Source organism: Emys orbicularis, chromosome 23 (genome assembly GCF_028017835.1).
Source record: "Emys orbicularis isolate rEmyOrb1 chromosome 23, rEmyOrb1.hap1, whole genome shotgun sequence".
Lineage (NCBI taxonomy): Eukaryota > Metazoa > Chordata > Testudines > Emydidae > Emys > Emys orbicularis.
The window spans coordinates 16,047,957-16,073,089 of record NC_088705.1 but is presented as its reverse complement, the minus strand read 5'-3'; the positions used below and the strand labels follow the sequence as shown (position 1 = coordinate 16,073,089).

General features: G+C 45.6%; 1 protein-coding gene across 1 annotated transcript in view; it reads right to left on the bottom strand.

Moving 5' to 3' along the window:
* SERINC2 (serine incorporator 2) overlaps positions 1–24,920 on the bottom strand; it is a 36,543-nt gene extending 11,623 nt beyond the window's left edge. Inside the window, exons 1-4 of the mRNA XM_065421665.1 lie at positions 24,851–24,920; positions 3,244–3,405; positions 1,317–1,504; positions 184–263 (exon numbers count right to left, since the gene is read on the bottom strand). Coding sequence (XP_065277737.1) covers positions 184–263; positions 1,317–1,504; positions 3,244–3,405; positions 24,851–24,889 — 469 coding nt within the window. The 5' untranslated portion in view covers positions 24,890–24,920. The remainder of the gene's footprint in view (positions 1–183; positions 264–1,316; positions 1,505–3,243; positions 3,406–24,850) is intronic.
* Between the last annotated feature and the right edge of the window lie 213 nt (positions 24,921–25,133).

Below are 25,133 nucleotides of genomic sequence, written 5' to 3'. Positions count from 1 at the left end.
CCACCAAGGGAAGTGGGCTTGAGAGGCCAGGGACCTCGCCTGAGAACGTCCCGATATTGTTCAAGACTCCAAGGACTAACCGCAAGAGCAGTCTGTAAGCACTGACTTATATTAAGGCACAGCCGAGGTTGCATGCAACCTGCGGAGAGGCATGGATGTGTTTATACACGTACGTGTCTTTACCTGACGTGAACGATCCGTCGGGAATATAGAAAGCGCCCACTGTGATTCCAATCAAAATCAGGAATTTGAAGAACCAAAACCTGGATGGGAAGACAAGAGGTAAGCAAAGCCACCTGAGACCGAGGAAGGGAAGCAAGCTGGTGAGGCCCATCTGGGCCGAGTCCTACGCCCACTGACGCTCTTTAATGCTCCTTGGCGTTGAACCAGAGAACAGGAGTGCAGTTGACTCATGCTATTTATAGTGCACAGAATCTATGGCAGGTGTTGGCTTCCTGCCCTGTTTCCAGTCAAAAACAAGTCACACTTCTCTCTGGTCAGGAAAATCGTTACCTTTAAAAAAACAAAAAATCTGCTTTTGTCGATAAGCTGCTCTGTGATTGGCTTGGAAAACAGAATGTTTACATGCAGCAGCCAATCAGAATACAGCTATTAAATAACGCTAGACAGAAGAACTGTTCCTTTCTTGCACCAGCATTCATCAGGGAAAATAATTAAAGCTCCAGTCAGCATTTTATGGAACAGAGCAGTCATAGATCAGTGACGCCTGCTTTCAAATGAGCAAGAACTGCAGTATTTATCTAGCAGCGGGAGGCTATTACCCTGCAGTAACATCTGCTTCGACCATGAGAGCTGCAGGGAGTTCAGGGCCAAAATTTAAAGTGTTTTGTTTATTTTGAGAGAAATGTTACATACCTACCATTACGAGATTTACCTTTGCACCAGTTCCCCTGCAGGGTCTGCAAACTAAACAATGCAATTGGGCTAGAGCATGAGAAACAGAAAGCAAAAGCGGGGCGCTGCCTAGTTATTGGACTCGATATCCTTCCCTACAAAGAGGGTGAATCCTAATTGCCTTCATTGCAGGAAATCCTTGGTGAGGTTCTGTGGTCTGCATTAGACAGGAGGTCAGACCAGATGATCTCTTTCTGGCCTTAAAAACTGACCAGCAGATTCCCACCAGGGAGATGAAAAAGCATCCGCAATATAAAGCAGACAAGATTTTTTTGAATTACTTCATTGCGAACAATCAGTGGCTCCGTTCGTAACATGCCAAGGACATTTTAAAATAATTGTGACTTAAGTGAAGTGCTTCCTGTTAACATCACCGAGGCGAGAAGTCACAGTAGCCTCACCCATTCTGAATTGCTGCTCTTGGGTCCTTACTGCTCCTCACACAGATCATGATCAAGGCGAAGAGGAAGAAGAAAGCAGCCGTTGCAAAGCACATGCGGTACACAGACTTATGACCCAGGAAGGACTTGCAGTTGACACGACCTTGGATGCCTAGACTTGAACTGCCTCCTTCACAAAAGCCAGGAAGCTGGTACAAGGAGAGACGGGGAGAAAACGGTTCTGTGAGCACCTCAGAACATTCTCTCAGAGCAGCGCCTAGAGACTCCACCAAGATCAGAGCCATTGCGTTAGGCACTGAATTTATACAGAGGTCTTGTCTACACATGAAAATTAATCCAGAATAAAGTAAGGTGTGAATCTGAAGTGGATTAATGATTCCAGATCAACTGCATGTGTGGATGCTCTTATTCCAGAACGAGTGCCTCCAAATTAGCTTAACCAACTTCCAAAAAATAAGTGCATTCAGCTGATTTGGAATAAGGCATTCTAATTCTGGAACTGAGTTAATCAGGAACAGCTATTCTGGAATAACTCCCCATGTGGACAAACCCAAAATAAGAGTCAATCCATCCCTTGAGCTAATAGGCAAAACAAAGGGATGGGAGGGGAAGTGACTTGGCCAAAGTCACATAGCAGGCCAACAGCAGAAGCAGGAATAAAATGGGGGGAGGGATAGCTCAGTGGTTTGAGCATTGGCCTACTAAACCCAAGGTTGTGAGCTCAATCCTTGAGGGGGCCGTTTAGGGATTTAGTTGGGGATTGGTCCTGCTTTGAGCAGGGGGTTGGACTAGATGAGGTCCCTTCCAACCCTGATATTCTATGAACCCATGCCTCCCATATCCCAGTCCAGTACCCTAGGCACTCCACCATGCTAGGTAATTGCTTTTCCTTTTTAACTGCGATTTCAGGGGAAATAGGTCCCAGTCTTGCAAGCAGCTCTGTGCTGGCAAACCCTTTATGGACTCTGTGCAGAGGCAGAGTTATTTGCAGGGCCAGGGGCCTTTAATTCTCTACAAGTTTAGGCAAAGGGGGCTGGTAGCCAGAGTCTGACTGGCTTCACAATGTCCCTTTGTAGCTTGCACACAAGGACTGACCAGAATTCACAAAGTTCTCACCAGAAACGTAACTGTTCCTCTTTGGGGGAAAACACTTAGTCAATGTGCTGCTGGCAAGGGTGCAGCCAGGCAGCCCTAGAGGGTGCAGCCCACAAGACAGGGACAGTTCTGGCAGTGGGAGTATCATCTCCCACCAATGAGCCTCAGCCTTAATATGGAGTGACCACTTCTAGCGGGGGGGGGGGTGAGTTAAGATGCACATTTTTAACAGCAAGGGTGAATAACCCTTGGAACATCTTCCCAGGGGATGTGGTGGATCCTCCATCATTGGGCATCTGAAGACTGGCTGTGGTCCTGAAATACACCCCCTCATTTAACCACAAGCGATTGGCCTCCACGCAGGAATTACAGGGTGACATTCTAAGAGCTGCATAACACAGGGCAAATTAGCTGAACATAATTTAGACAATCTATTAATTCAGTCTTCATGACCCGTTGGTTACTCAGCCAGTTACAATGCCAGGACGGGACTGAGGGAGCATGGCCCAATGGACAGCGAGTTGTGAGAACTGGGTGATAGGTCACTTTGTCTCACCGTGCCTCAGTTTCCCCATCTGAAAGAAGAGTTAATAACACCCTGTCTTTATAAAGCACATTAGGATATATGGGCGGTGGGAAGGGAACACTGAGTGCTAAGTATTAACATCGTTTTTCCTTTCTTCAGTGTCAGAGGGCTTCAATATTTAAATCCTCTTTCCCCGTTACGTTTTCTGACACCTGCCCCCCCAACCTCAGTTCACTCCTGGCTTGTGCCTTTGCTCAGAGGTCCCACATCAGTGGGGTGGGGCAGGACATTGGAAATGCTGCTTACCTTGTGCAGCTGTTCTTCCACTCCGGGTATGATCATGATAATGGAGACCAGCGTGCCCAGGAACAGGAAGAAGGTGAAGATGAGGCGGGAGATGGTGGAGTTCCTTGTGGAGGGGCAGCAGCCGCACAGGAGGCAGGGAGCTGAGCCGCACAGACATGACACCTGGCAATGGAAGAGTCAGACTGAGCAAACAGCGCAGAACAAGAGATGGTACCCGGTGCTGTGGCCGATGCGCTTCCTGCCACGGGAATAGAACCTGGACTCCCCAGTCCCTGCCCCCAGGAAGAAACGGCACCTGGTTGCCTAAAAGAAGAGGGCTTCCCTCTGTCGCCCCAAACCTAACCGCGAGGGGCCATTATACAAAGGGGAAGGTACAGGCTAGGCAGGTATGACAAGGTTTGGCTGATGGGAAGAGCCCAGGCTGAGAGATTCTAAGGCCAGTCTGACCTGCATCACACCGGCCCGAGGACTGCTCTGAGTTCAGTCCTGGATGAACGGAGCAGATCTTTTACACAAACGTCCAATGGCTAATTACCCGAGCGGTTAAAAATTTACACCTTATTTCCAGTTTGGGTTTGGTTAGATTCACCTTCCAGCCACAGGCGCCGGCTTCCTCCTTTCCCCGGGAGTGTTCAACCCCTGCTCAGCCCCAGGCCCCGCCCCCACTCCACCCCTTCTCCCAAGGCCCCACCCCCACCCCATCTCTTCCTGCTCCCGCTCCGCCTCTTCCCACCCCCCCATCCCTGCCCCGCCTCTTCCCACCCAGTTCCGCTCCCTCCCCCGAGCACACCTCATCCCCACTCTCCCGCTCCCTCCCAGCACCTCCTGCATTCTGCTGCACAGCTGATCGTGGTGGGTGGGAGGTGCTGGGAGGGTGGGGGAAGGGGAGCTGGCTGCTGGTGGGTGCAAAGCACCCACTAACTTTTTTCCATGGGTGCTCCAGGGCTGGAGCACCCACGGAGTCGGCACAGATGCTTCCAGCCATTGGATCTTGTTATACGTTTGCTAAACTGAAAAGCCCATTATCAAATATTTGTTCCTCGTGCAGGTACTTATAGACCATGATCAAGTCACCCTGAACCTTCTCTTTGTTAAGCTAAATAGATTGAGCTCCTTGAGTCTAGCACTGTCAGGCAGGTTTTCTAATCCTTCCATCGTTCTCGTGGCTCTTCTCTGAACCCTCTCCAATTTATCAACGTCCTTCCTGACTTGTGGGCACCAGTTCTGGACGCAGTGTTCGAGCAGCAGTCACACCAGAGCCAAATACAGAGGTAAAATACCTCTCTACTCGCACTCGAGAGTCCTGTTCTCGCATCCAAGGATTACATTAGCTCTTTTGACCACAGTGTCGCACTGGAAGGTCATGTCCAGCTGAGTATCCACCCCCAAGTCTCCTCTCGGAGGAACTGCTTCCCGGGTTACACAGCAAGTCTGTAATAGAGCCAGGAATTGAACCTAGAACTCCTCAGTCCCTGGCTGGCATCATAACCACAAGACCATCCTTGGGCGCACTGCAGCCTATGGACCTGATGCTGGTCTCATGCTGATCAAATATTGCAATAACTCCATTGCAATCAATGGAGTTAAACCAGAATGAGGTCAAAGTCTGGCCCCGGGTGCCTTAGGGCACTAGTGGTAGCACTGAGGATGGAAGCACTAGTGTGGACTAGCTACCAGTGTTTTCACCACCATGTGGTCCAACTCTGCTCTGAGCAGGTGAACAGTGCTAGACTCCCAGCCTGTTACACCAGGGCTCCCCCAGGAGCTGCCCCAAGTGGGAAAGACCAGCGCGGACACAGCCTAGCTGGGCACGGGCATGCTTTATGAGTTCTATTACCATTTGCTCCCAACCACACTGGGTGCTCAAACTATAACAGGGCTTCTGCATGGCAATTTGCTTTGTACAGATAATTATCCCTAGCTTTTCTGAGCTTTTCTCATCTGTAGATCCCAAAGTGCTTTACAAAGAGGTCAGTATCGTTACCTCCATTTTACAGATGGAAAAACTGAGGCACAGAACTTTACCCACAATCAGCCAGCAGGCCGGTGGCAGAGCCAGGGATAGACCCCAGGCCTCGAGTCTCAGTACAGTGCCTTAGCCACCAGGCCATACTGCCCCCACTGCATGAGGCTTAAGTGTTGGTGGCTGCAGTCTTCTACTTTCACCTATTTAGACCGTGTCTGCTCTGGATTCCCAGGCTGCCAGCACCACTGGGGCCTGAGTGCAGAGCAAACAGAGTCCGAATACTGGATTGAGAGGATACCTGAAACTGACTCTGTGATGCTGGCAGGCCGGATGCCAGCTCTTGCCCAGGCTGCAGGCATTCTTAACCTTTACTGCAGCCTGCACCCCTTTGGTTCTCAAAATATATGTTCTCGCACCCCTTATCAAAAATCGTTGAAGTAGGTCAGTTCTTTAAACCTACATATATCATAACTATAGAATGAAAGAGATAAAATAAATATACACCTCTACCTCGATATAACGCTGTCCTAGGGAGCCAAAAAAATCTTTAAAAGAACAGGAGTACTTGTGGCACCTTAGAGACTAACAAATTTATTAGTTAGTCTCTAAGGTGCCACAAGTACTCCTGTTCTTTTTGCGGATACAGACTAACATGGCTGCTACTCTGAAAAAATCTTACCGCGTTATAGGTGAAATCGCGTTATATTGAACTTGCTTTGATCCACCGGAGTGCGCCCCCCCCCCCCCCCGGAGCACTGCTTTACTGCGTTACATCCGAATTCGTGTTATATCGGGTCGCGTTATATCGAGGTAGAGGTGTATAATTCTAATTTCGCAGTAAAATTAAGAATACATGAAAAATTACACACTTAATTTGCTTAATTTGTGTTTTCGATGATTTACCTTCTAAAAAAATCTGGCATGTCTCGCACCCCCAGAAAGGGGATCTCGCACCCCCAGGGGGTGCGTGCACCCCAGGTTAAGAACCACTGTGCTAAGAACAAACAACCACGTAGCTGGAGACCAGCACAGGTCACCTGTATGTTCGTTTTGCTCAAAGCAGGTATTAGTCTCCTAAGAATGTATTCAGTGTTTAGACTCTGTGAAATGCTTGTCAATTGCTGCCTGCGTTTATCTCCCTTGTAATGTCTGGATTCCAGCCTATAAGAAAACACGTACGTTTCGGTTTATAACTTTAAAAAATGTTTGCCCTGAACTTGTGAACTCAGGCACCGGAATCATCACCCTGCCCACCCAGAAGGGCTATTGATATCAAACGGCCCATAAAGAATCATCACCACACGAAGGCTTGGTTAACGGCCCTATCGCACCTGGGAAACGCTACCTGCAAGGAAGCTCCTCCTGTCGGCTTGGAAGCTGAATGAAGAAAATAAAAACAAAGCCACAGGAAAATTTTCCATCTTTTTGGCTGTTTAAACTCTAAAGGGCCAGAGGCTCTAACCTGAAACCAAAGATCTCCAGGGTCTGACTCCTGGGCCTGCCCTGAAAGACACTTTGAATTGACAGATCACTACAACTCTGTCACTCTTCGGATTTAGATGGGAACTCATTGGTTTGTGTATGTTTGCTTGCTTTAACCTGTAAATAACTCTCGTATTCCTTTTTCCTAGTTAATAAACTTTTAGGTAGTTTATTACAGGATTGGCTACAGGCCTTGTCTTTGGTGTAAGATCCAGGGCACCAACTGATCTGGGGGTAAGTGACTGGTCTCTTGGGACTGGAAGCAACCTGAACCTGGTGTGGTTTTTTGGGTAAGTGACCATTTATCACTAAGTCCAGTTTGTCCGGGTGACAAGCTAGACAGGAGAGTCTAAGGGGACTGTCTGTGACTCCATGGTAAGACGGTTGTGGTAATCCAGGAGCTCACATTGGGTACTGGCTTGGTGAAATCTAATTCCAGAACACACCACTAGTCTGGGGTGTCTGCCCTGTTTTTAACACTCTGTCCTGTGGTAGGCACTCAGAGTCATGAGCCACTCCAGACAGCGTGACAGCCTCTAGTGTAATGTGGGAGGTGGAAGTACAGTCTTGTTCAGGTTACACAATTGAAGAGGCCTCCCGGAGATGTGTGTGTATATGTTATATGACAAGCTGCACACAGAAAAAAGGGCATGTGAGGTTAAGTCATGGGGGGAATGTTACAGGAATTGAAAGTTGATTTAAATTTTAGCATTTTTGTGGGGCAAAAACGAACTTGTAGAACCCCTAGCACGACAGACTGGCTGCCGCTTGACAGGGGCTGGGAAAGGAAGTTCTCCTCTTTGGAGTTTCTTTGCAGGGTCGCACACTTCTGTGCTTACCTCGGCTGGGCTCCGTTACCCAACCTTTCAGATTACAGCCATGCTTTACCTGCCTAGTTTTAAATGTCTCCTTATGCAGAAGTGGCTATTCCAATATTCACCCAGATCCACAGGGTTCTTCCTATTGGTGCCTGAAACTTTGGAACTGGTCCAAGTGATGTTCAAGCGTGATCACATTACAGACAGAGAAATGCCTCCTGGAGCGGATGGTGAGGCCTCACTTCACTCGGTCAGTACCTCATTAAAGCAGGCAGTGTGACCCTGCATGCACACAGGAAGAGCTAAAGTTGCATGTTCATCCTTACGCTAACTTTCCTATTTCCTGGCTTTTTGAATGCTGCATTGTGCAACTTGATTGCTCTCTGAATGTGGCTCATTTGTATGGAACTTTCTAAGGGTTTGTTTTTTAAAGTAGGAAAAGAGACAAGAGGATTTAAGAAAAAAGCAAAATAAAAAAAAAAAAAAGCATTAGTGTCTGTTATCTATGAATCCCTAAGCAGTGATCACTACCCCATCTGAAAGGAAGCTAACACGAGCAGTAGGTCCTTCTTAGGACAGCATGTCCACGAAGAAAAGATTAAGTTACCATGGAGGAGAAAGATACCACCCTTCATTGACTGTCATATGCTCAAAACTACCGAGAGAAGCGAGGGAACCAAAAAATGACCTTGTCTTTTAAGACATAATCAAGAGCTGAACATCAAGTATGAGGAATGAAAAGTCACTGCTGTAATTTTGAAGTTAAGGGGGTTTAAGGTTGTCAAGTTCTGTCTCAGATCAGAGACCAAAACGCGGCCGTGTACACAAGCTAAATGGCTAAGGAAAATCTCTCCCATGTATACGTCGTACATGATTTGCCCAGTGCCCATAACTTTGGCAAATCAAAACCACATTTTTTCCAAATCAAGGCCATACTCGAATACTAACAGATGGCTCTTATACAGCGCTCATCATCCATAGAGCTAAAAAAAAGTTGAGTATTATACCCCTTTTACAGATTGGGAAATCGAGGCAGAGAGAGATTAAGTGATTTGCCCAAGTGGGAAAACCAGGAATAGACCCTGTCCACTGGACCATGCTACTTCTCACCATTTCCAGGCCAAATTTCAATTTTAAAATGTCATCCAGTTTTCCTATAGTTTAAATGGGTTAAAAAAAAGTTGTGTTTTTTTTTTAAGACAGTAACACAAATATTGTTTCTCCCACTTTCTGCTTCAAAAGTGGCTAGTCTCACTCTCTTTGGGTCAGAGATTAGCCATGGAAAATTTCAGTCCTAAAACTGCATGTTTTGGAGAATTATGAGTCTCTGAAAACAAGGGGCTAGAAGAGAAACTATTTTCCACCCTTCACCCTAGTAGACACTCCTGCTCCTGCTGTGTGACGTGGGCACAGTACAACCTTACTCAGGGATTGCATGACACATCCAAGTAATGTTACATCCATATTTGGGGATAAAAACAGTCAGGAAACCAGTATGTTAGCATTGGTGTAACTGAATTACAACATAACTGCTGCTGGTAACACCCTCCCATCAGTTCCCTGCACAGAACGTCACACCATGTGATACTGCCAAGGCGAGGCCCTGGAACAGTAACAAAGCAAATAACCCTGCTATGCCCACAAGTGGGACAATAGCCGGACCATACATCAACAAGGATCAATAGTTCCATCAATAAGGACAACCTAAAACGGAAAGATTAGGGCTTGTGTCTTTTTTTTTTTTTTTTTTAAATGATGTACAGAAGTGGCTACAGTTTCACTTCCTTGGCCTTTGTGACGTAATGCTACTAATCCCCCAGGCATCTACAGAGTAACAGGAAAACCAGGATTGATGCCATCTGAATTTCTAACGTAACAACAAAGCAGAACCACACCCACCCACACGAGAAAGGGGAAAAAAAAACTATTTTCAGACTTTTTTTTGTATCTAATTAAAAAGCAAAAATGGAATAAACCCACTTTTGCCACACTTCACAGGTCACCAGAATTAAAAATTATGCAAACGTCAAATCAGAGAATCAACTAATATTGCCAGAGATCTTCTGACACTTGACCATACAGTCCACCTGCTCACTGAGAATTTACTTACCTAGACACACAAAGGTCTCAATTCTCAGAAGAACGGGTTTTGAGTGCCAGATATAAGACCCCTTAGAAGGGGCAAGAACTCAGAATTTTCTGAAAATGAGATATCCTTAAGGTATCAAATTGGGCACCAATAACACTGGTCTACAATTTTTGAGAAGTCATCTGCTTCAGAGATAAAATGTGCTATTTATTATGTATTTTGATGTGCTGAATTCAAATATGACAATTAAAACAACTGATTGGCTACTGTTTCTAAGATATTTAAGTTTTTACATGTTATGTCTATGTATATTGTGTAGATAGTAGAGTTTGAATCATAAATTGTAAACCTAGGTCTTTTCATGTGTTTATGGTTGCTTTACATGATAATATTTCACCTGTCCTGTTGATGTAACACTTTAAAAATCAGCAAAAGGGTTATATAAATAAAATTTATTATGAAACAAAAGGCAAAAAACTATTATGTACATAGTTTAGTCCTATTCAGTGTCTACTCAGCGCTTCTTGGCTTGTCTCTTGTATTCATTAAATGGAGCATCTCTTGTCACTGTCCAGCAATAGTCTGCAAGCATTGATGGGCTCCATTTGCCCTGATAGCGTTTCTCCATTGTTGCAATGTCCTGGTGAAATCGCTCGCCGTGCTCGTCGCTCACTGCTCTGCAGTTCGGTGGGAAAAAATCTAGATGAGAGTGCAAAAAATGTATCTTTAGTGACATGTTGCAACCAAGGCTTTTGTATGCCTTGAGGAGGTTTTTCACCAACAACCTGTAGTAGTCTGCCTTGTTGTTTCCGAGAAAATTTATTGCCACTAACTGGAAGGCTTTCCATGCCATCTTTTCCTTGCCACGCAGTGCATGGTCAAATGCATCATCTCGAAGAAGTTCACGAATCTGAGGACCAACAAAGACACCTTCCTTTATCTTAGCTTCACTTAACCTTGGAAATTTTCCACGGAGGTACTTGAAAGCTGCTTGTGTTTTGTCAATGGCCTTGACAAAGTTCTTCATCAGACCCAGCTTGATGTGTAAGGGTGGTAACAAAATCTTCCTTGATTCAACAAGTGGTGGATACTGAACACTTTTCCTCCCAGGCTCCAATGACTGTCGGAGTGGCCAGTCTTTCTTGATGTAGTGGGAATCTCTTGCACGACTATCCCATTCGCAGAGAAAACAGCAGTACTTTGTGTATCCAGTCTGCAGACCAAGCAAGAGAGCAACAACCTTCAAATGGCCACAAAGCTGCCACTGATGTTGGTCATAGTTTATGCACCTCAAAAGTTGTTTCATGTTGTCATAGGTTTCCTTCATATGGACTGCATGACCAACTGGAATTGATGGCAAAACATTGCCATTATGCAGTAAAACAGCTTTAAGACTCGTCTTCGATGAATCAATGAACAGTCTCCACTCATCTGGATCGTGAACGATGTTGAGGGCTGCCATCACCCCATCGATGTTGTTGCAGGCTACAAGATCACCTTCCATGAAGAAGAATGGGACAAGATCCTTTTGACGGTCACGGAACATGGAAAACCTAACACCACCTGCCAGGAGATTCCACTGCTGTAGTCTGGAGCCCAACAGCTCTGCCTTACTCTTGGGTAGTTCCAAATCCCTGACAAGGTCATTCAGTTCACCTTGTGTTATGAGGTGTGGTTCAGAGGAGGAGGATGGGAGAAAATGTGGGTCCTGTGACATTGATGGTTCAGGACCAGAAGTTTCATCCTCTTCCTCGTCTGACTCAAGTGAGAATGATTCTGGTGCATCAGGAACCGGCAGTCCTTCTCCGTGGGGTACTGGGCGTATAGCTGATGGAATGTTTGGATAATGCACAGTCCACTTTTTCTTCTTTGACACACCTTTCCCAACTGGAGGCACAATGCAGAAGTAACAATTGCTGGTATGATCTGTTGGCTCTCTCCAAATCATTGGCACTGCAAAAGGCATAGATTTCCTTTTCCTGTTCAACCACTGGCAAAGATTTGTTGCACAAGTGTTGCAGCATATGTGTGGGGCCCACCTCTTGTCCTGATCTCCAATTTTGCAGCCAAAATAAAGGTGATAGGCTTTCTTAACCATAGTGGTTCTACTGCGCTTTTGTGATGCAAAAGTCACTTCACCACAAACATAGCAGAAGTTATCTGCACTGTTCACACAAGTACGAGGCATCTCTGCTCACTTTGGCTAAACAGAAATGTGTCCCTTTGAAAAATCAAACACTGACAAATAAGAGAGCACGACACTGTATGATTTCTAGAGCTGATATAGGGCAATTTGTTCAGCAGAGTGATGTAAGCTTTGTTATGATTGCATCATCCATGACTTCTAGGAATAACACGATGCAATTCATATCAGGTATGACGCAATACCAGCTTCAGATTGCATCATTCATTGTTTTGCCTAAAAAGCAAGTACTGTCCAAACCCAGTCATAGATTTATTCATAGATCCAGTCAAAGATGTATTTTAGTCATTTCTGGTTTAAATTGAGATCCCTTCCCTTTATAACTCACTTATCCTCCGCCATTCCCAAGTCAAGGGTCGTATATACTGACCCAATAGCATATCTTGAAAACTAGAGCCAATCAACAATTTTAAGCATCATTTTCGTTCTCAGTGACCCAGAATTAGTAAAGTTTGACTACATTTATTTCAGAAGCATTTTGGCTGTAGAGCAGTGTAATTGTTAGTCAATTTGGAACATGTTGGCCAAAGTTTATCCTGAGCTAGGGTGACCAGATAGCAACTGTGAAAAAACGGGACGGGGGTGGGGGGTAATAGGCGCCTATATAAGAAAAAGTCCCCAAAAATGGAACTGTCCCTATGAAAATGGGACATCTGGTCACCCTATCCTGAGCCTACAACATTTTTGAACTGATCCCTATAACCAGCCAGTGAGAAGGAGCTCACATTAGCTAAATGCCTCTCCCTGGAAATGACATGTCTAGTTGGCTCCATGTTTAGTTGGCAGCCGGTATCAAGCGGAGTGCCCCAAGGGTCGGTCCTGGGGCCAGTATTGTTCAATATCTTCATTAATGATCTGGAGGATGGTGTGTGTTGCACCTTCAGCAAGTGTACAGATGACACTAAACTGGGAGGAGTGGTAGATACGCTGGAGGGTAGGGACAGGATACAGAGGGACCTAGACAAATTAGAGAATTGGTCCAAAAGAAATGTGATGAGGTTCAACAAGGACAAGTGCAGAGTCCTGCACTTAGGACAGAAGAATCCCATGCACTGCTACAGACTAGGGACCAAGTGGCTAGGCAGCAGTTCTGCAGAAAAGGACGTGGGGATTACAGTGGATGAGAAGCTGGATACGAGTCAACAGTGTGCCCTTGTTGCCAAGAAGGCGAACAGCATTTTGGGCTATATAAGTAGGAGCATTGCCAGCAGATCGAGGGACGTGATCATTCCCCTCTATTCGACATTGGTGAGGCCTCATCTGGAGTACTGTGTCCAGTTTTGGGCCCCACATTACAAGGAGGATGTGGAAAAATTGGAAAGAGTCCAGCGGAGGGCAACAAAAATGATTAGGGAGCTGGAGCACATGACTTATGAGGAGAGGCTGAGGGAACTGGGATTATTTAGTTTGCAGAAGAGAAGAATGAGAGGGGATTTGATAGCTGCTTTCAACTACCTGAAAGGGGGTTCCTAAGAGGATGGATCTAGACTGTTCTCAGTGTACCAGATGACAGAACAAGGAGTAATGGTCTCAAGTTGCAGTGGGGGAGGTTTAGGTTGGATATTAGGAAAAACTTTTTCACTAGGAGGGTGGTGAAGCACTGGAATGGGTTACCTAGGGAGGTGGTGGAATCTCCTTCGTTAGAGGTTTTTAAGGTCAGGCTTGACAAAGCCCTGGCTGGGATGATTTAGTTGGGAATTGGTCCTTCTTTGAGCAGGGGGTGGGACTAGATGACCGCCTGAGGTCCCTTCCAACCCTGAGATTCTATGATTCTATGACAGCATCACTACACTGAACATATAAAAGATATGTTCAGTTCAGCTCTGTTGGGATCATTTGTGGGGAGAAAGATGCAAATTAATTCGCTTTTGCGAACAGGGGCTGCTAACAGGGAGTTTCGCAAGGGAGTTCTCCAGGTGAAGGAGGAGCAATACAGCACCCTTTTGGGGTAAGTGACTGTCTGTAGTGTGTGTTTGTTTGTGTTTGGGGGTTACTTGCTGTGTGCTGAGCTTGTGTTTGTCAGTCTGTTTGTTTGGTTGGTTGTTTGAAGGACCGTGTGCTGTGGCTGGCAGTTGGAAGCTGTGAGCTTCAAAGGAAGGTTTGAAACCTAGAAGCCTCTGGTAATTGGCTGAGCCTTAATCAGTGGGCGGGGCATTCATACAGGCCAGGGCTTTATAAAGCAGCGCACAAGCGACCAGGGGGCTGCTAACAGGGAGTTTTGCAAGGGAGTTTGGAAGGGGAGTGGGAAGGGGCGAGGGTCCCTTGCCGGTTCTATCTGTTTTCTCTTTATTCCCCTTAAAACCTAAAACTTCTTGCTTAAACAACCCTTTCAGCGGACAGGGGGCTGCAGACGGGAGTTTGACAGAAGGAGGCTTATGATGGTTAGGAAGACCCGCAACACCTGTGCCAGCACTGCTTCTGTCTCCTCCACCTGCGCCTGTAGCCAGACAGAGCGCCTGAGCATGGATGCTTCTACCCAGATCCTGGTGTGGTTTTGCAGAGACTGTAACTTGCAATTTCCACTTACTGATATCCAGGCTGGGGGGACCATCCAATGTGAAAGGTGCCTGCTGGTGGAAACTCTCAGGCAGCAGGTGGGAGAGCTACAGGAGGAGGTGGCTAGGTTGAGAAGCATCCGAATCCACGAGCAGTTCCTGGACAGTGTCCATGTGGAGACAGCTGAGATAGCTGTCCCAGTACACAGGACTGCTGATACACCACTGGTGGAGGAGGAGATGCCTCAGGGTGGACACTGGCAGCTGGTTACTTCTGGCAGCAGGCAGTGCTCCACCCCTGCTCCGAACCCTCCCGCTGTGGTAATAGGTAACCGTTATGCTCTTCTTGATACAGGAAAGAAGGCATCACCCCCTACAGTAAAGGAGGAGAAGCCTCGTACCCCTAAGGCTGGGAGGTCTGCTGTCACCACTGCGAATAGGAAACGTAGGGTAGTGGTGGTCAGAGACTCTCTGCTGAGGGGGACAGAGGCGCCCATCTGTCGCCCTGACATTTCATCTCGGGAGGTATGCTGCCTGCCGGGAGCCCGTATCCGAGACGTTACGGAGGCATTGTCGAGGATTATCCAGCCCTCTGACTACTACCCCATGCTACTCATCCATGTGGGCACAAATGATACTGCGCGGTGTGACACTGAGCGGATCAAGAGTGACTACAGGGCTCTGGGAGTACGGGTGAAGGAGTTTGGAGCACAGGTGGTATTCTCTTCGATTCTTCCTGTCAAAGGTAGGGGCCCAGGCAGAGACAGATGCATCATGGAGGTGAATGCCTGGCTGCAAAGATGGTGTCGCCAGGAGGGCTTTGGCTTCCTAGACCACGGGATGCTATTTGAGGAAGGACTGCTAGGCAGAGATGGCGTTCACCTTTCGAGGAGGGGAAAGACCCTATTTGGACACAGACTGGCTAACCTAGTGAGGAGGGCTTTAAACTAGGTTCGATGGGGACAGGTGAGCAAAGCCCGCAGGTAAGTGGGGAACATGGAGACCTGGGAGATGGGTCGGAAACGAGAGGGAGTGTGGGCTATATTGGCAGAGAGAAAGGAGGGTCAGGACAAAACTGGGAGGAAAGATCAAACCAGTATCTTAGATGCCTATATACAAATGCGAGAAGTATGGGTAATAAGCAGGAAGAACTGGAAGTGCTAATAAATAAATACAACTATGACATTGTTGGCATCACTGAAACTTGGTGGGATAATACACATGATTGGAATGTTGGTGTGGATGGATACAGCTTGCTCAGGAAGGATAGACAGGGGAAAAAGGGAGGAGGTGTTGCCTTATATATTAAAAATGTACACACTTGGACTGAGGTAGAGATGGACATAGGAGATGGAAGTGTTGAGAGTCTCTGGGTTAGGCTAAAAGGGGTAAAAAACAAGGGTGATGTCATGCTAGGAGTCTACTACAGGCCACCTAACCAGGTGGGAGAGGTGGATGAGGCTTTTTTTAAACAACTAACAAAATCATCCAAAGCCCAAGATTTGGTGGTGATGGGGGACTTCAACTATCCGGATATATGTTGGGAAAATAACACAGCGGGGCACAGACTATCCAACAAATTCTTGGACTGCATTGCAGACAACTTTTTATTTCAGAAGGTTGAAAAAGCTACTAGGGGGGAAGCTGTTCTAGACTTGATTTTAACAAATAGGGAGGAACTCGTTGAGAATTTGAAAGTAGAAGGCAGCTTGGGTGAAAGTGATCATGAAATCATAGAGTTTGCAATTCTAAGGAAGGGTAGAAGGGAGAACAGCAAAATAGAGACAATGGATTTCAGGAAGGCGGATTTTGGTAAGCTCAGAGAGCTGATAGGTAAGGTCCCATGGGAATCAAGACTGAGGGGAAAAACAACTGAGGAGAGTTGGCAGTTTTTCAAAGGGACACTATTAAGGGCCCAAAAGCAAGCTATTCCGCTGGTTAGGAAAGATAGAAAATGTGGCAAAAGACCACCTTGGCTTAACCACGAGATCTTGCGTGATCTAAAAAATAAAAAGGAGTCATACAAAAAATGGAAACTAGGACAGATTACAAAGGATGAATATAGGCAAACAACACAGGAATGCAGGGGCAAGATTAGAAAGGCAAAGGCACAAAATGAGCTCAAACTAGCTACGGGAATAAAGGGGAACAAGAAGACTTTTTATCAATACATTAGAAGCAAGAGGAAGACCAAAGACAGGGTAGGCCCACTGCTTAGTGAAGAGGGAGAAACAGTAACAGGAAACTTGGAAATGGCAGAGATGCTTAATGACTTCTTTGTTTCGGTCTTCACCGAGAAGTCTGAAGGAATGCCTAACATAGTGAATGCTAATGGGAAGGGGGTAGGTTTAGCAGATAAAATAAAAAAAGAACAAGTTAAAAATCACTTAGAAAAGTTAGATGCCTGCAAGTCACCAGGGCCTGATGAAATGCATCCTAGAATACTCAAGGAGCTAATAGAGGAGGTATCTGAGCCTCTAGCTATTATCTTTGGAAAATCATGGGAGACGGGAGAGATTCCAGAAGACTGGAAAAGGGCAAATATAGTGCCCATCTATAAAAAGGGAAATAAAAACAACCCAGGAAACTACAGACCAGTTAGTTTAACTTCTGTGCCAGGGAAGATAATGGAGCAAGTAATTAAGGAAATCATCTGCAAACACTTGGAAGGTGGTAAGGTGATAGGGAACAGCCAGCATGGATTTGTAAAGAACAAATCATGTCAAACCAATCTGATAGCTTTCTTCGATAGGATAACGAGTCTTGTGGATCAGGGAGAAGCTGTGGATGTGGTATACCTAGACTTTAGTAAGGCATTTGATACGGTCTCGCATGATATTCTTATCGACAAACTAGGCAAATACAATTTAGATGGGGCTACTATAAGGTGGGTGCATAACTGGCTGGATAACCATACTCAGAGAGTTGTTATTAATGGTTCCCAATCCTGCTGGAAAGGCATAACGAGTGGGGTTCCGCAGGGGTCTGTTTTGGGACCGGCTCTGTTCAATATCTTCATTAACGACTTAGATATTGGCATAGAAAGTACGCTTATTAAGTTTGCGGATGATACCAAACTGGGAGGGATTGCAACTGCTTTGGAGGACAGGGTCATAATTCAAAATGATCTGGACAAATTGGAGAAATGGTCTGAGTTAAACAGGATGAAGTTTAACAAAGACAAATGCAAAGTGCTCCACTTAGGAAGAAAAAATCAGTTTCACACATACAGAATGGGAAGAGACTGATTAGGAAGGAGTACGGCAGAAAGGGATCTAGGGGTTATAGTGGACCACAAGCTAAATATGAGTCAACAGTGTGATGCTGTTGCAAAAAAAGCAAACATGATTCTGGGATGTATTAACAGGTGTGTTGTGAGCAAGACACGAGAAGTCATTCTTCCGCTCTACTCTGCTCTGGTTAGGCCTCAGCTGGAGTATTGTGTCCAGTTCTGGGCACCACATTTCAAGAAAGATGTGGAGAAATTGGAAAGGGTCCAGAGAAGAGCAACAAGAATGATTAAAGGTCTTGAGAACATGACCTATGAAGGAAGGCTGAAAGAATTGGGTTTGTTTAGTTTGGAAAAGAGAAGACTGAGAGGGGACATGATAGCAGTTTTCAGGTATCTAAAAGGGTGTCATAAGGAGGAGGGAGAAAACTTGTTCACCTTAGCCTCTGAGGATAGAACAAGAAGCAATGGGCTTAAACTGCAGCAAGGGAGGTCTAGGTTGGACATTAGGAAAAAGTTCCTAACTGTCAGGGTGGTTAAACACTGGAATAAATTGCCTAGGGAGGTTGTGGAATCTCCATCTCTGGAGATATTTAAGAGTAGGTTAGATAAATGTCTATCAGGGATGGTCTAGACAGTATTTGGTCCTGCCATGCGGGCAGGGGACTGGACTCGATGACCTCTCGAGGTCCCTTCCAGTCCTAGAATCTATGAATCTATGAATGTTTGCTGAACTGAAACACAGGCGGGGGGAGGTCAATTGCTTCCAATTTTTAAATAGCTATTGTTTGTTTTTGATGATGCAAACATCAGGAAACTTACAATTTATGCAAGAAAGTATTTCAAACAAAGCAATGCTACTTTATTTCACTTCTTAGTAATATCCTTGGGTATTTTCTGATGTATTGCTACTGACTAATGTAGGTCCTGATCCAGCAATGTCCTTAAGCACATGGTTATCTTTAAGCACAAGTAGTCCTGTTCATTTCAACCCCAAGATTTATTTTTTGTTTGTTTTAAAATGTGTAGGGCCTAACAAAATATAAGATCTTTATTATTTTTAATTTGGGTTTCTTTTTATTTGCGCTCTAAGCCTTTAGAGCAAACTTGATTCACATCTTCAGGCTTTTCTCCACAACTGTGAGAGCTAGATACTTACTTTTCATTTTTAAATGAAAGCTGGGGTTCTCGTGCAATGACTTTTCAAGCATCTGGGGCTTCACACTAACCAAAACAATCACAAGAGTGCAAGACCGAAGTTAAGCATGTGCTTCAGTGCTTTGCTGGGTTGGGGCCATAAGCAGTTTGGGTAGCCTTGGGCAGCAGGATGTTAAATGTATGGATTGTTATTGATTCCAAAAGGAAGTGTACTGGGAGCAAACTCTAATTAAAAATACAGCTGTTTTGAGTTCCTTGCTACATTTTTGTTATCCTCAAGGGGAAAAAAATACATCCACAATATTTTTGGAGAGTGTTCCAAACAATAGAGAGGCAAAAATACACAAGATTTTCCAAGAGGTGGGTCAGTAGCATATGCTCAAAACCTGCAAAGAACTCTTCTTCAGAGATGCTTCAAGGGGACCAGGAAACACCACCACATAGCTTATGCTCAAGAGTTCTGACTACGTAACGGAGCATAACAATGCACAAATTAGTCTTCAGGTTTAATGTGAAAAATGGTTTTGAAACATGTTACCAGTCTGTCTTTAAAATCCACATACCAGCACATCTATGGAGAAATGCTTAAAGGTTCTATGACCTCGTATACGCCCACCCTGCATGGGTGTGAACTTGTGGGGGACGGGGTGCTGGTGAAATCAAGCAGATTTTATACAGGAGTGAAGGAGGATCCAATTTAGTAAAACCCAGTTGGTACAAGTGTCAGAATTTAGTGGTTCAACTCAAGAGAGAGCAGCAGCTGAATAAATTGTTTCTTAAGTGAACCCAGCTGCAAAGTCACTCAGCTTTGTGCATCATCTGAGAGCAGACGGAGACTTTTAAAGGCGTTAAAGCCAGGATGTCTAGAGATTTGTTATTTTAAAATAGAATCTCTACCCAGTCAAGCTTTACCTCTCCGTTCAGCTCACTTCCCCCATACTAGCAGGGCAGAAGTAGCAAAATAAATACAGCTGGCTTCATTTCAGCAGACCGCCCCCAGAGCAAGCTGGTGGTGGGGAATGTCTCTGGCTAGAAAGCTATTCCATGTGGGGGAAGGGGAGTCACAAACACCTACAACATGAACAGGCTGTGGCATGCTGCGCAGCTTCAGCAAGAGAGACTCTTTCAGGATAAAGGCACAAGTCCTGCTCACTTTACTCACCCAAGTAGCCCATCTGAAGTCCAGCAAGATCCGACTCCAAGGTTTCATCTTCACTGTTAGCGACCCCACTGTAAAAACCTAGTGGAGTCTTACCGTGAGGCAGGTGAGGTCATCCGCAGGCCAGGCAGGTATAGTGCTGACCTCGCGGACGGTGCTACAGGTGTGTAGCCTCCACTAGGATTTTACAGCAGGATAGCCAACACCGGGTAAGTTATCCCACAGCAACACACTCTTTAGTGGGGAAGACATCGCCTGAGTATGGAGCTAAGAGTGCTGTCCAGGCTACTATCAGCACCAGACTACAGGGCAATGCTACCATCACACGCCTGGGAGACATTACTCCTGACAGCAAACCTACATTCACAGCCAAGACTGTACTTTCGTTCCCGTTTCCAGCGGATCAGTTTCAAACAAAAGAACTTCTGGGCTGAAAGTTTATGTAGCTGTTTCTTTTGGATCGCCCAGAAACAGTGATTTTCAGTCAAAAAAGTGATTTGCCGTCTTCTCGCTACAGAATGTGTGATCTACTAAGCTTGAAAAAGAAAAGTTGTTTAAATAAAGAAGTTGCACAAAGGAATTTAACATGTGACACATGTGCCAGACATTACTTTCCTTACAGACCAAAGCGTGCTCTGATCTATAAACATTTATTTCAGTGGCCACTCATGTTCTTCTTTTTAAAACCCCTAAGAAATTAAATTACCCCCTCCCCCAAAAGTGCAGCATTACAGCCAAGAACCAACAGGCACAACAGCCAGGAAACTCAAGTTATAGCTCTCATACTGAATTTAAAAGGTGACCTGCAAAATATTAATAATGTGGTTGGCAAAGGCGTAACATTTAACATCTACAAGAATCAGAGGGGTAGCCGTGTTAGTCTGAATCTGTAAAAAGCAACAGAGGGTCCTGTGGCACCTTTAAGACTAACAGAAGTATTGGGAGCATAAGCTTTCGTGGGTAAGAACCTCACTTCTTCAGATGCAAGAAGTCTTGCATCTGAAGAAGTGAGGTTCTTACCCACAAAAGCTTATGCTCCCAATACTTCTGTTAGTCTTAAAGGTGCCACAGGACCCTCTGTTGCTATCTACAAGAATGTAAACAAGGGGATAATGTTCCACTGGTTGAGTATAGCAGAACTTTGCATATCCTGAGTAGTGAGTCTAATTTTAAATTCTCTGCCATGACTATTCACTACCTATTGGTTAAATTCTGGGTGCTCTATAGCAGTGGTTCTCAACCGGGGGGACATGTAGCCCTAGGAGTATGCAGAGGTCTTCCAGGGGGTCCATCAACTCATCTAGATATTTACCTAGTTTTACAACAGGCTACATCAAAAGCACTAGCAAAGTCAGTACAAACTAAAATTTCATACAGATAATGACTTGTTTTATTGCTCTGTATGCTATACACTGCAATGTAAGTACAATATTTATATTCCAATTGATTTATTTTATAATTATATGGTAAAACAGAGAAACTAAGCAATTGTTCAATTATAGTGTGCTGGGACACTTTTGTATTTTTATGTCTGATTTTGTAAGTAAGTCGTTTTTAAGTGAGGTGAAACTTGCGAGTAGGCAAGACAAAGACTTCTGAAAGGGGTGCAGTCGTCTGGAAAGGTGGAGAGCCCCTGCTTTATAGTGTTGCATTAACAGTTTTTTTGCATTAAATATCTGTAATCTCCAGTGTAATTGATTCCCTGGTCACTGTGGTCTTTTTGATATCTTACCATCACTTTCCTAGTTCTCAGAGCAGGCTACTGCATTTTAAGATAGAACATAAGAACAGCCATACTGAATTAGACCAACAGTCCATCTCGTCCAATATCCTGCCTTCCAACAATGGCCAGATGCTTCAGAGGGAATGAACAGAACAGGCAGTCATCAAGTGATCCATGTCATCCACCCTCAGCTCCTGACAAACAGAGGCTAGCAACACTCAGAGCATGGGGTGGCATCCCTGCCCATCCTGGCTAATAACCACTGGTGGACCTTTCCTCCGGGAACTTAGCTAGTTCCATTCTCGTACGTGCTTGGAATTTAAAAACTTTCTAGACAGAAGCAGCTTGGCCATGACCACTTCACCTGAGCCCACTCATTACACACATCTCTCCTCCTCTGCCCTTTTCTATCATTTTTCTTCCACCGCTCACCAGTGCATCCTCCAGAAGCCCGGGAGGAAGGGTTGCTTTAAGAAGACAAGAATGAAACTGAGCAGCGAATGTGTTTTGTCATATCACGGTACCTGACACTGGGGGCCAAATTCTGGTGCACTGCGTCAGTGGCTCCAAAATAGACTCACAGCTGTGTGCTCAGATACCACAGTACAGGACTAGATCCCGATTGGTAAGAGAATCGCCCTCCACATGGGTTATTCCCACTAGCAGCACAGATAATCTCTGCCAGGGAGGCTGTGTCATTCCTGTCACTTGGTGGGGGGCCCGCGTGCATAACCATAAGAGAACAGATCCTCAGCTGGTGTCAACTGCCACAGCTCCACTGAAGCCAATGGAAATACCACCATTTATGCTAGCTGTGGATCTGCCACAGTGACCACAGCGCCAGCTTCCAGGCTGCCCCCTAGAATGACCCTCTGGCTTTTGGGGGAGAAAACCAGAATTAGGGTTGCAAACTGCCAAAACATGCTCTCAGACTATAGACTGTTTATCTGGCACTTACAGACGTGCACACCGAATTTGTGCAGCTAGAGTCTGCTGTACATTTCCTATCTGAGGGCTCCAAACATTATTCAAAACCATACAAACTGTGAGCTTTAAACGACCTAAAGCAGAAGGCTGCAGGCCACTTGTTGCAACTGCCTTTGGAGCATTGTGTCAGGTTGTGAAACCAACTCAGTTCCAGCCAGTATCAGCCACCTGATACTGCTCTCAGTTGTGTTGCAATAATTACTAGGCATGGCGGCTACAAGTAGGCCCCGGTGATCCTGTTCTGAAGTTAATTTACATTGGCCTCCTTCCAACAGGTAATCAGGTAGAGGTGTGTTTAGAGGAAAACAAACTGGTGTTTAAACTTCCATCTTGGGTGTGTCCCTTTAATAACATCTTGGTGCTTTCACACACAAGGAGGGTGTGTCTATTACAAAGGCACATGTGATTCAATGAGAGAGAAGATTCAGGGCACATACACCAGGGGTTCTCAAACTGGGGGTTGGAACCCCACAGGGGGTTGCGAGGTTATTACATGGGGGGTCGTGAGCTGTCAGCCTCCACCCCAAACCCTGCTTTGCCTCCAGCATTTATAATGGTGTTAAATACATAAAAAAGTGTTTTTTTGGGGGGGGGGTCACACTCAGAGGCTTGTTATATGAAAGGTGTCACCAGTACAAAAGTTTGAGAACCACTGACATACACGCTTGATTAGCTGAGCTCAGAAGCCAAAGCTCTGTCTCAAGTCCCAATTATACATATATTTTGTGTATATATATATATATATATATATATATATATATGTGTGTGTGTGTGTGTGTGTGTGTGTGTGTGTTTTCAAGCTCCTAAGCATTTTCACACCACTACTGTGCCTATCATAGACAGGACTGAAGCGCTGGAAACATTTGACTGGGAAGATAGGCCATGCCACTGATGACAGTGTTGCTAAAGAAAACTCCCAAACAACATTACCCCAAAAGTTTAGAAGACCCTCCCACGCCTTAAAATTACACGTGGCACAGTCTGAATGAAAACTAAAAACTGATCAAGCCCTGGCATTTAATAGACACACATTACTTATTTTAACTTGATCTAACTAAAATACCTACATTAAAGAAAAAAACTAGTAATGGTTGGGGATTCTTTTTGGCTATCTGAGCAGTGGAAGGGAGTTTTCCCTTTTAAGAGTTCTTTACTTTCTGTTGTGAAGAATTTATGCTAGTGCCACATTTATCAATTTCGAGTCTGATCCTGCAATGAGTGCTCATTCTTGTGTTCGCAGGATTGGGTCCTGACTCCTTGCACCTCACGGTTGTATTTGTCTTAACAAAATCTGCAATTTAGTTTTAAAATGTCAACATGTAAAAACATTACACTGCTGCTTTAAACCACAAAGCCACACAGCCTTTCTTGATAAAGAACTCCCTTGAGGTTTGTCTCATAAACAGTCACAGTCACAAAAGATGCATGCCACAAACACAAGCAATTTCTGGCTTTGAAAGAACAAGAAACAGATTTCATGCGAGTTACTCTAACTGGCTATACAGTCCTCTCTCATTTTACAACCGTGTGTGTGTGTGTGTGTATATGCGTGCAAGCTTTGAGTAACGACTAACTAGTCACTTTAACTATAAGCCATATACAGTTCTGTATTATTTTATACACTTGGGTTTTTAAGTTTAGGGAGATCAGGGAGAATCCAAAATTTGCAAAGAATTTGTAGATAGGAAATTAAATATCATGATCAAGCTTTGAAATAAATATTTTAGACACTTTAGAAATATTTAGAGACACAAAAAGGCTCCCATACAAGTTTTATGTTGCACAATATACGGTGCTACATTGACTTCCTCCTGAAGTTTCAGGAGGTTGGAAAGATGACTAAGAAATTATAGCGACTGAAGCATTTTGTCTAGAAGAGAAGTGGAGAACACATTCATGTATTAAAGAAAAAAAAAAGGATCAAGCTTTCAAATGACTCTTTATATTTAAACAGAACAAAAAGCAACTCAAGAGCGGGTTAAAGCCAGCGAGGCGCAGGTCACAAGGCGTAGCAGGAGAGAGTCAAGTTCAGGGGGAAGAGAAGAACAAGCCTGAGCCCCTGCACACAGGCAGCTCTCCGCCCTCGGGAACAAATGGACCTCGGAGGGAAAGAAAGGCGCAGACGGAGAGAGACAATCTGCCGGGGAAAGGGGGACGGGGAGAAGCAGAGAACGAAAAGGGGGCGGAAGAAGCGAGCCAGCAGGGTGCAGGGAGGAGAGCAGAACGAGGGTCCCGGAGAAGGGACACAGGAGCACCGGGGCACGCCGGAGAGGGCGCTGCCCGGGCAGGGGCACTCACGCAGCTCAGCAGGGAGCAGACCCCCAGGCAGGCCCCCATGGCGCAGGACGCTCCGGGCGCAGCTGGCTCCCAGGGTTACAATGTTCCCGGCGCTCGGCTCGTTCCGCCGGGCCCCGCCCGCCGAGCACCTGGCTGGCCGGGCGGAGTCACGCCTGGGCCGGGCTGGCCGGGAGCCGGCGCTGGCTCGGGCTCTGCAAAGGGCAGCACCGTTCCGCAGTGACTGATGGCGCCAGCAGCCTCCAGAGCCCCGCCCGGGGGCCACCGCTGTGCCAGGGCCCGGTGC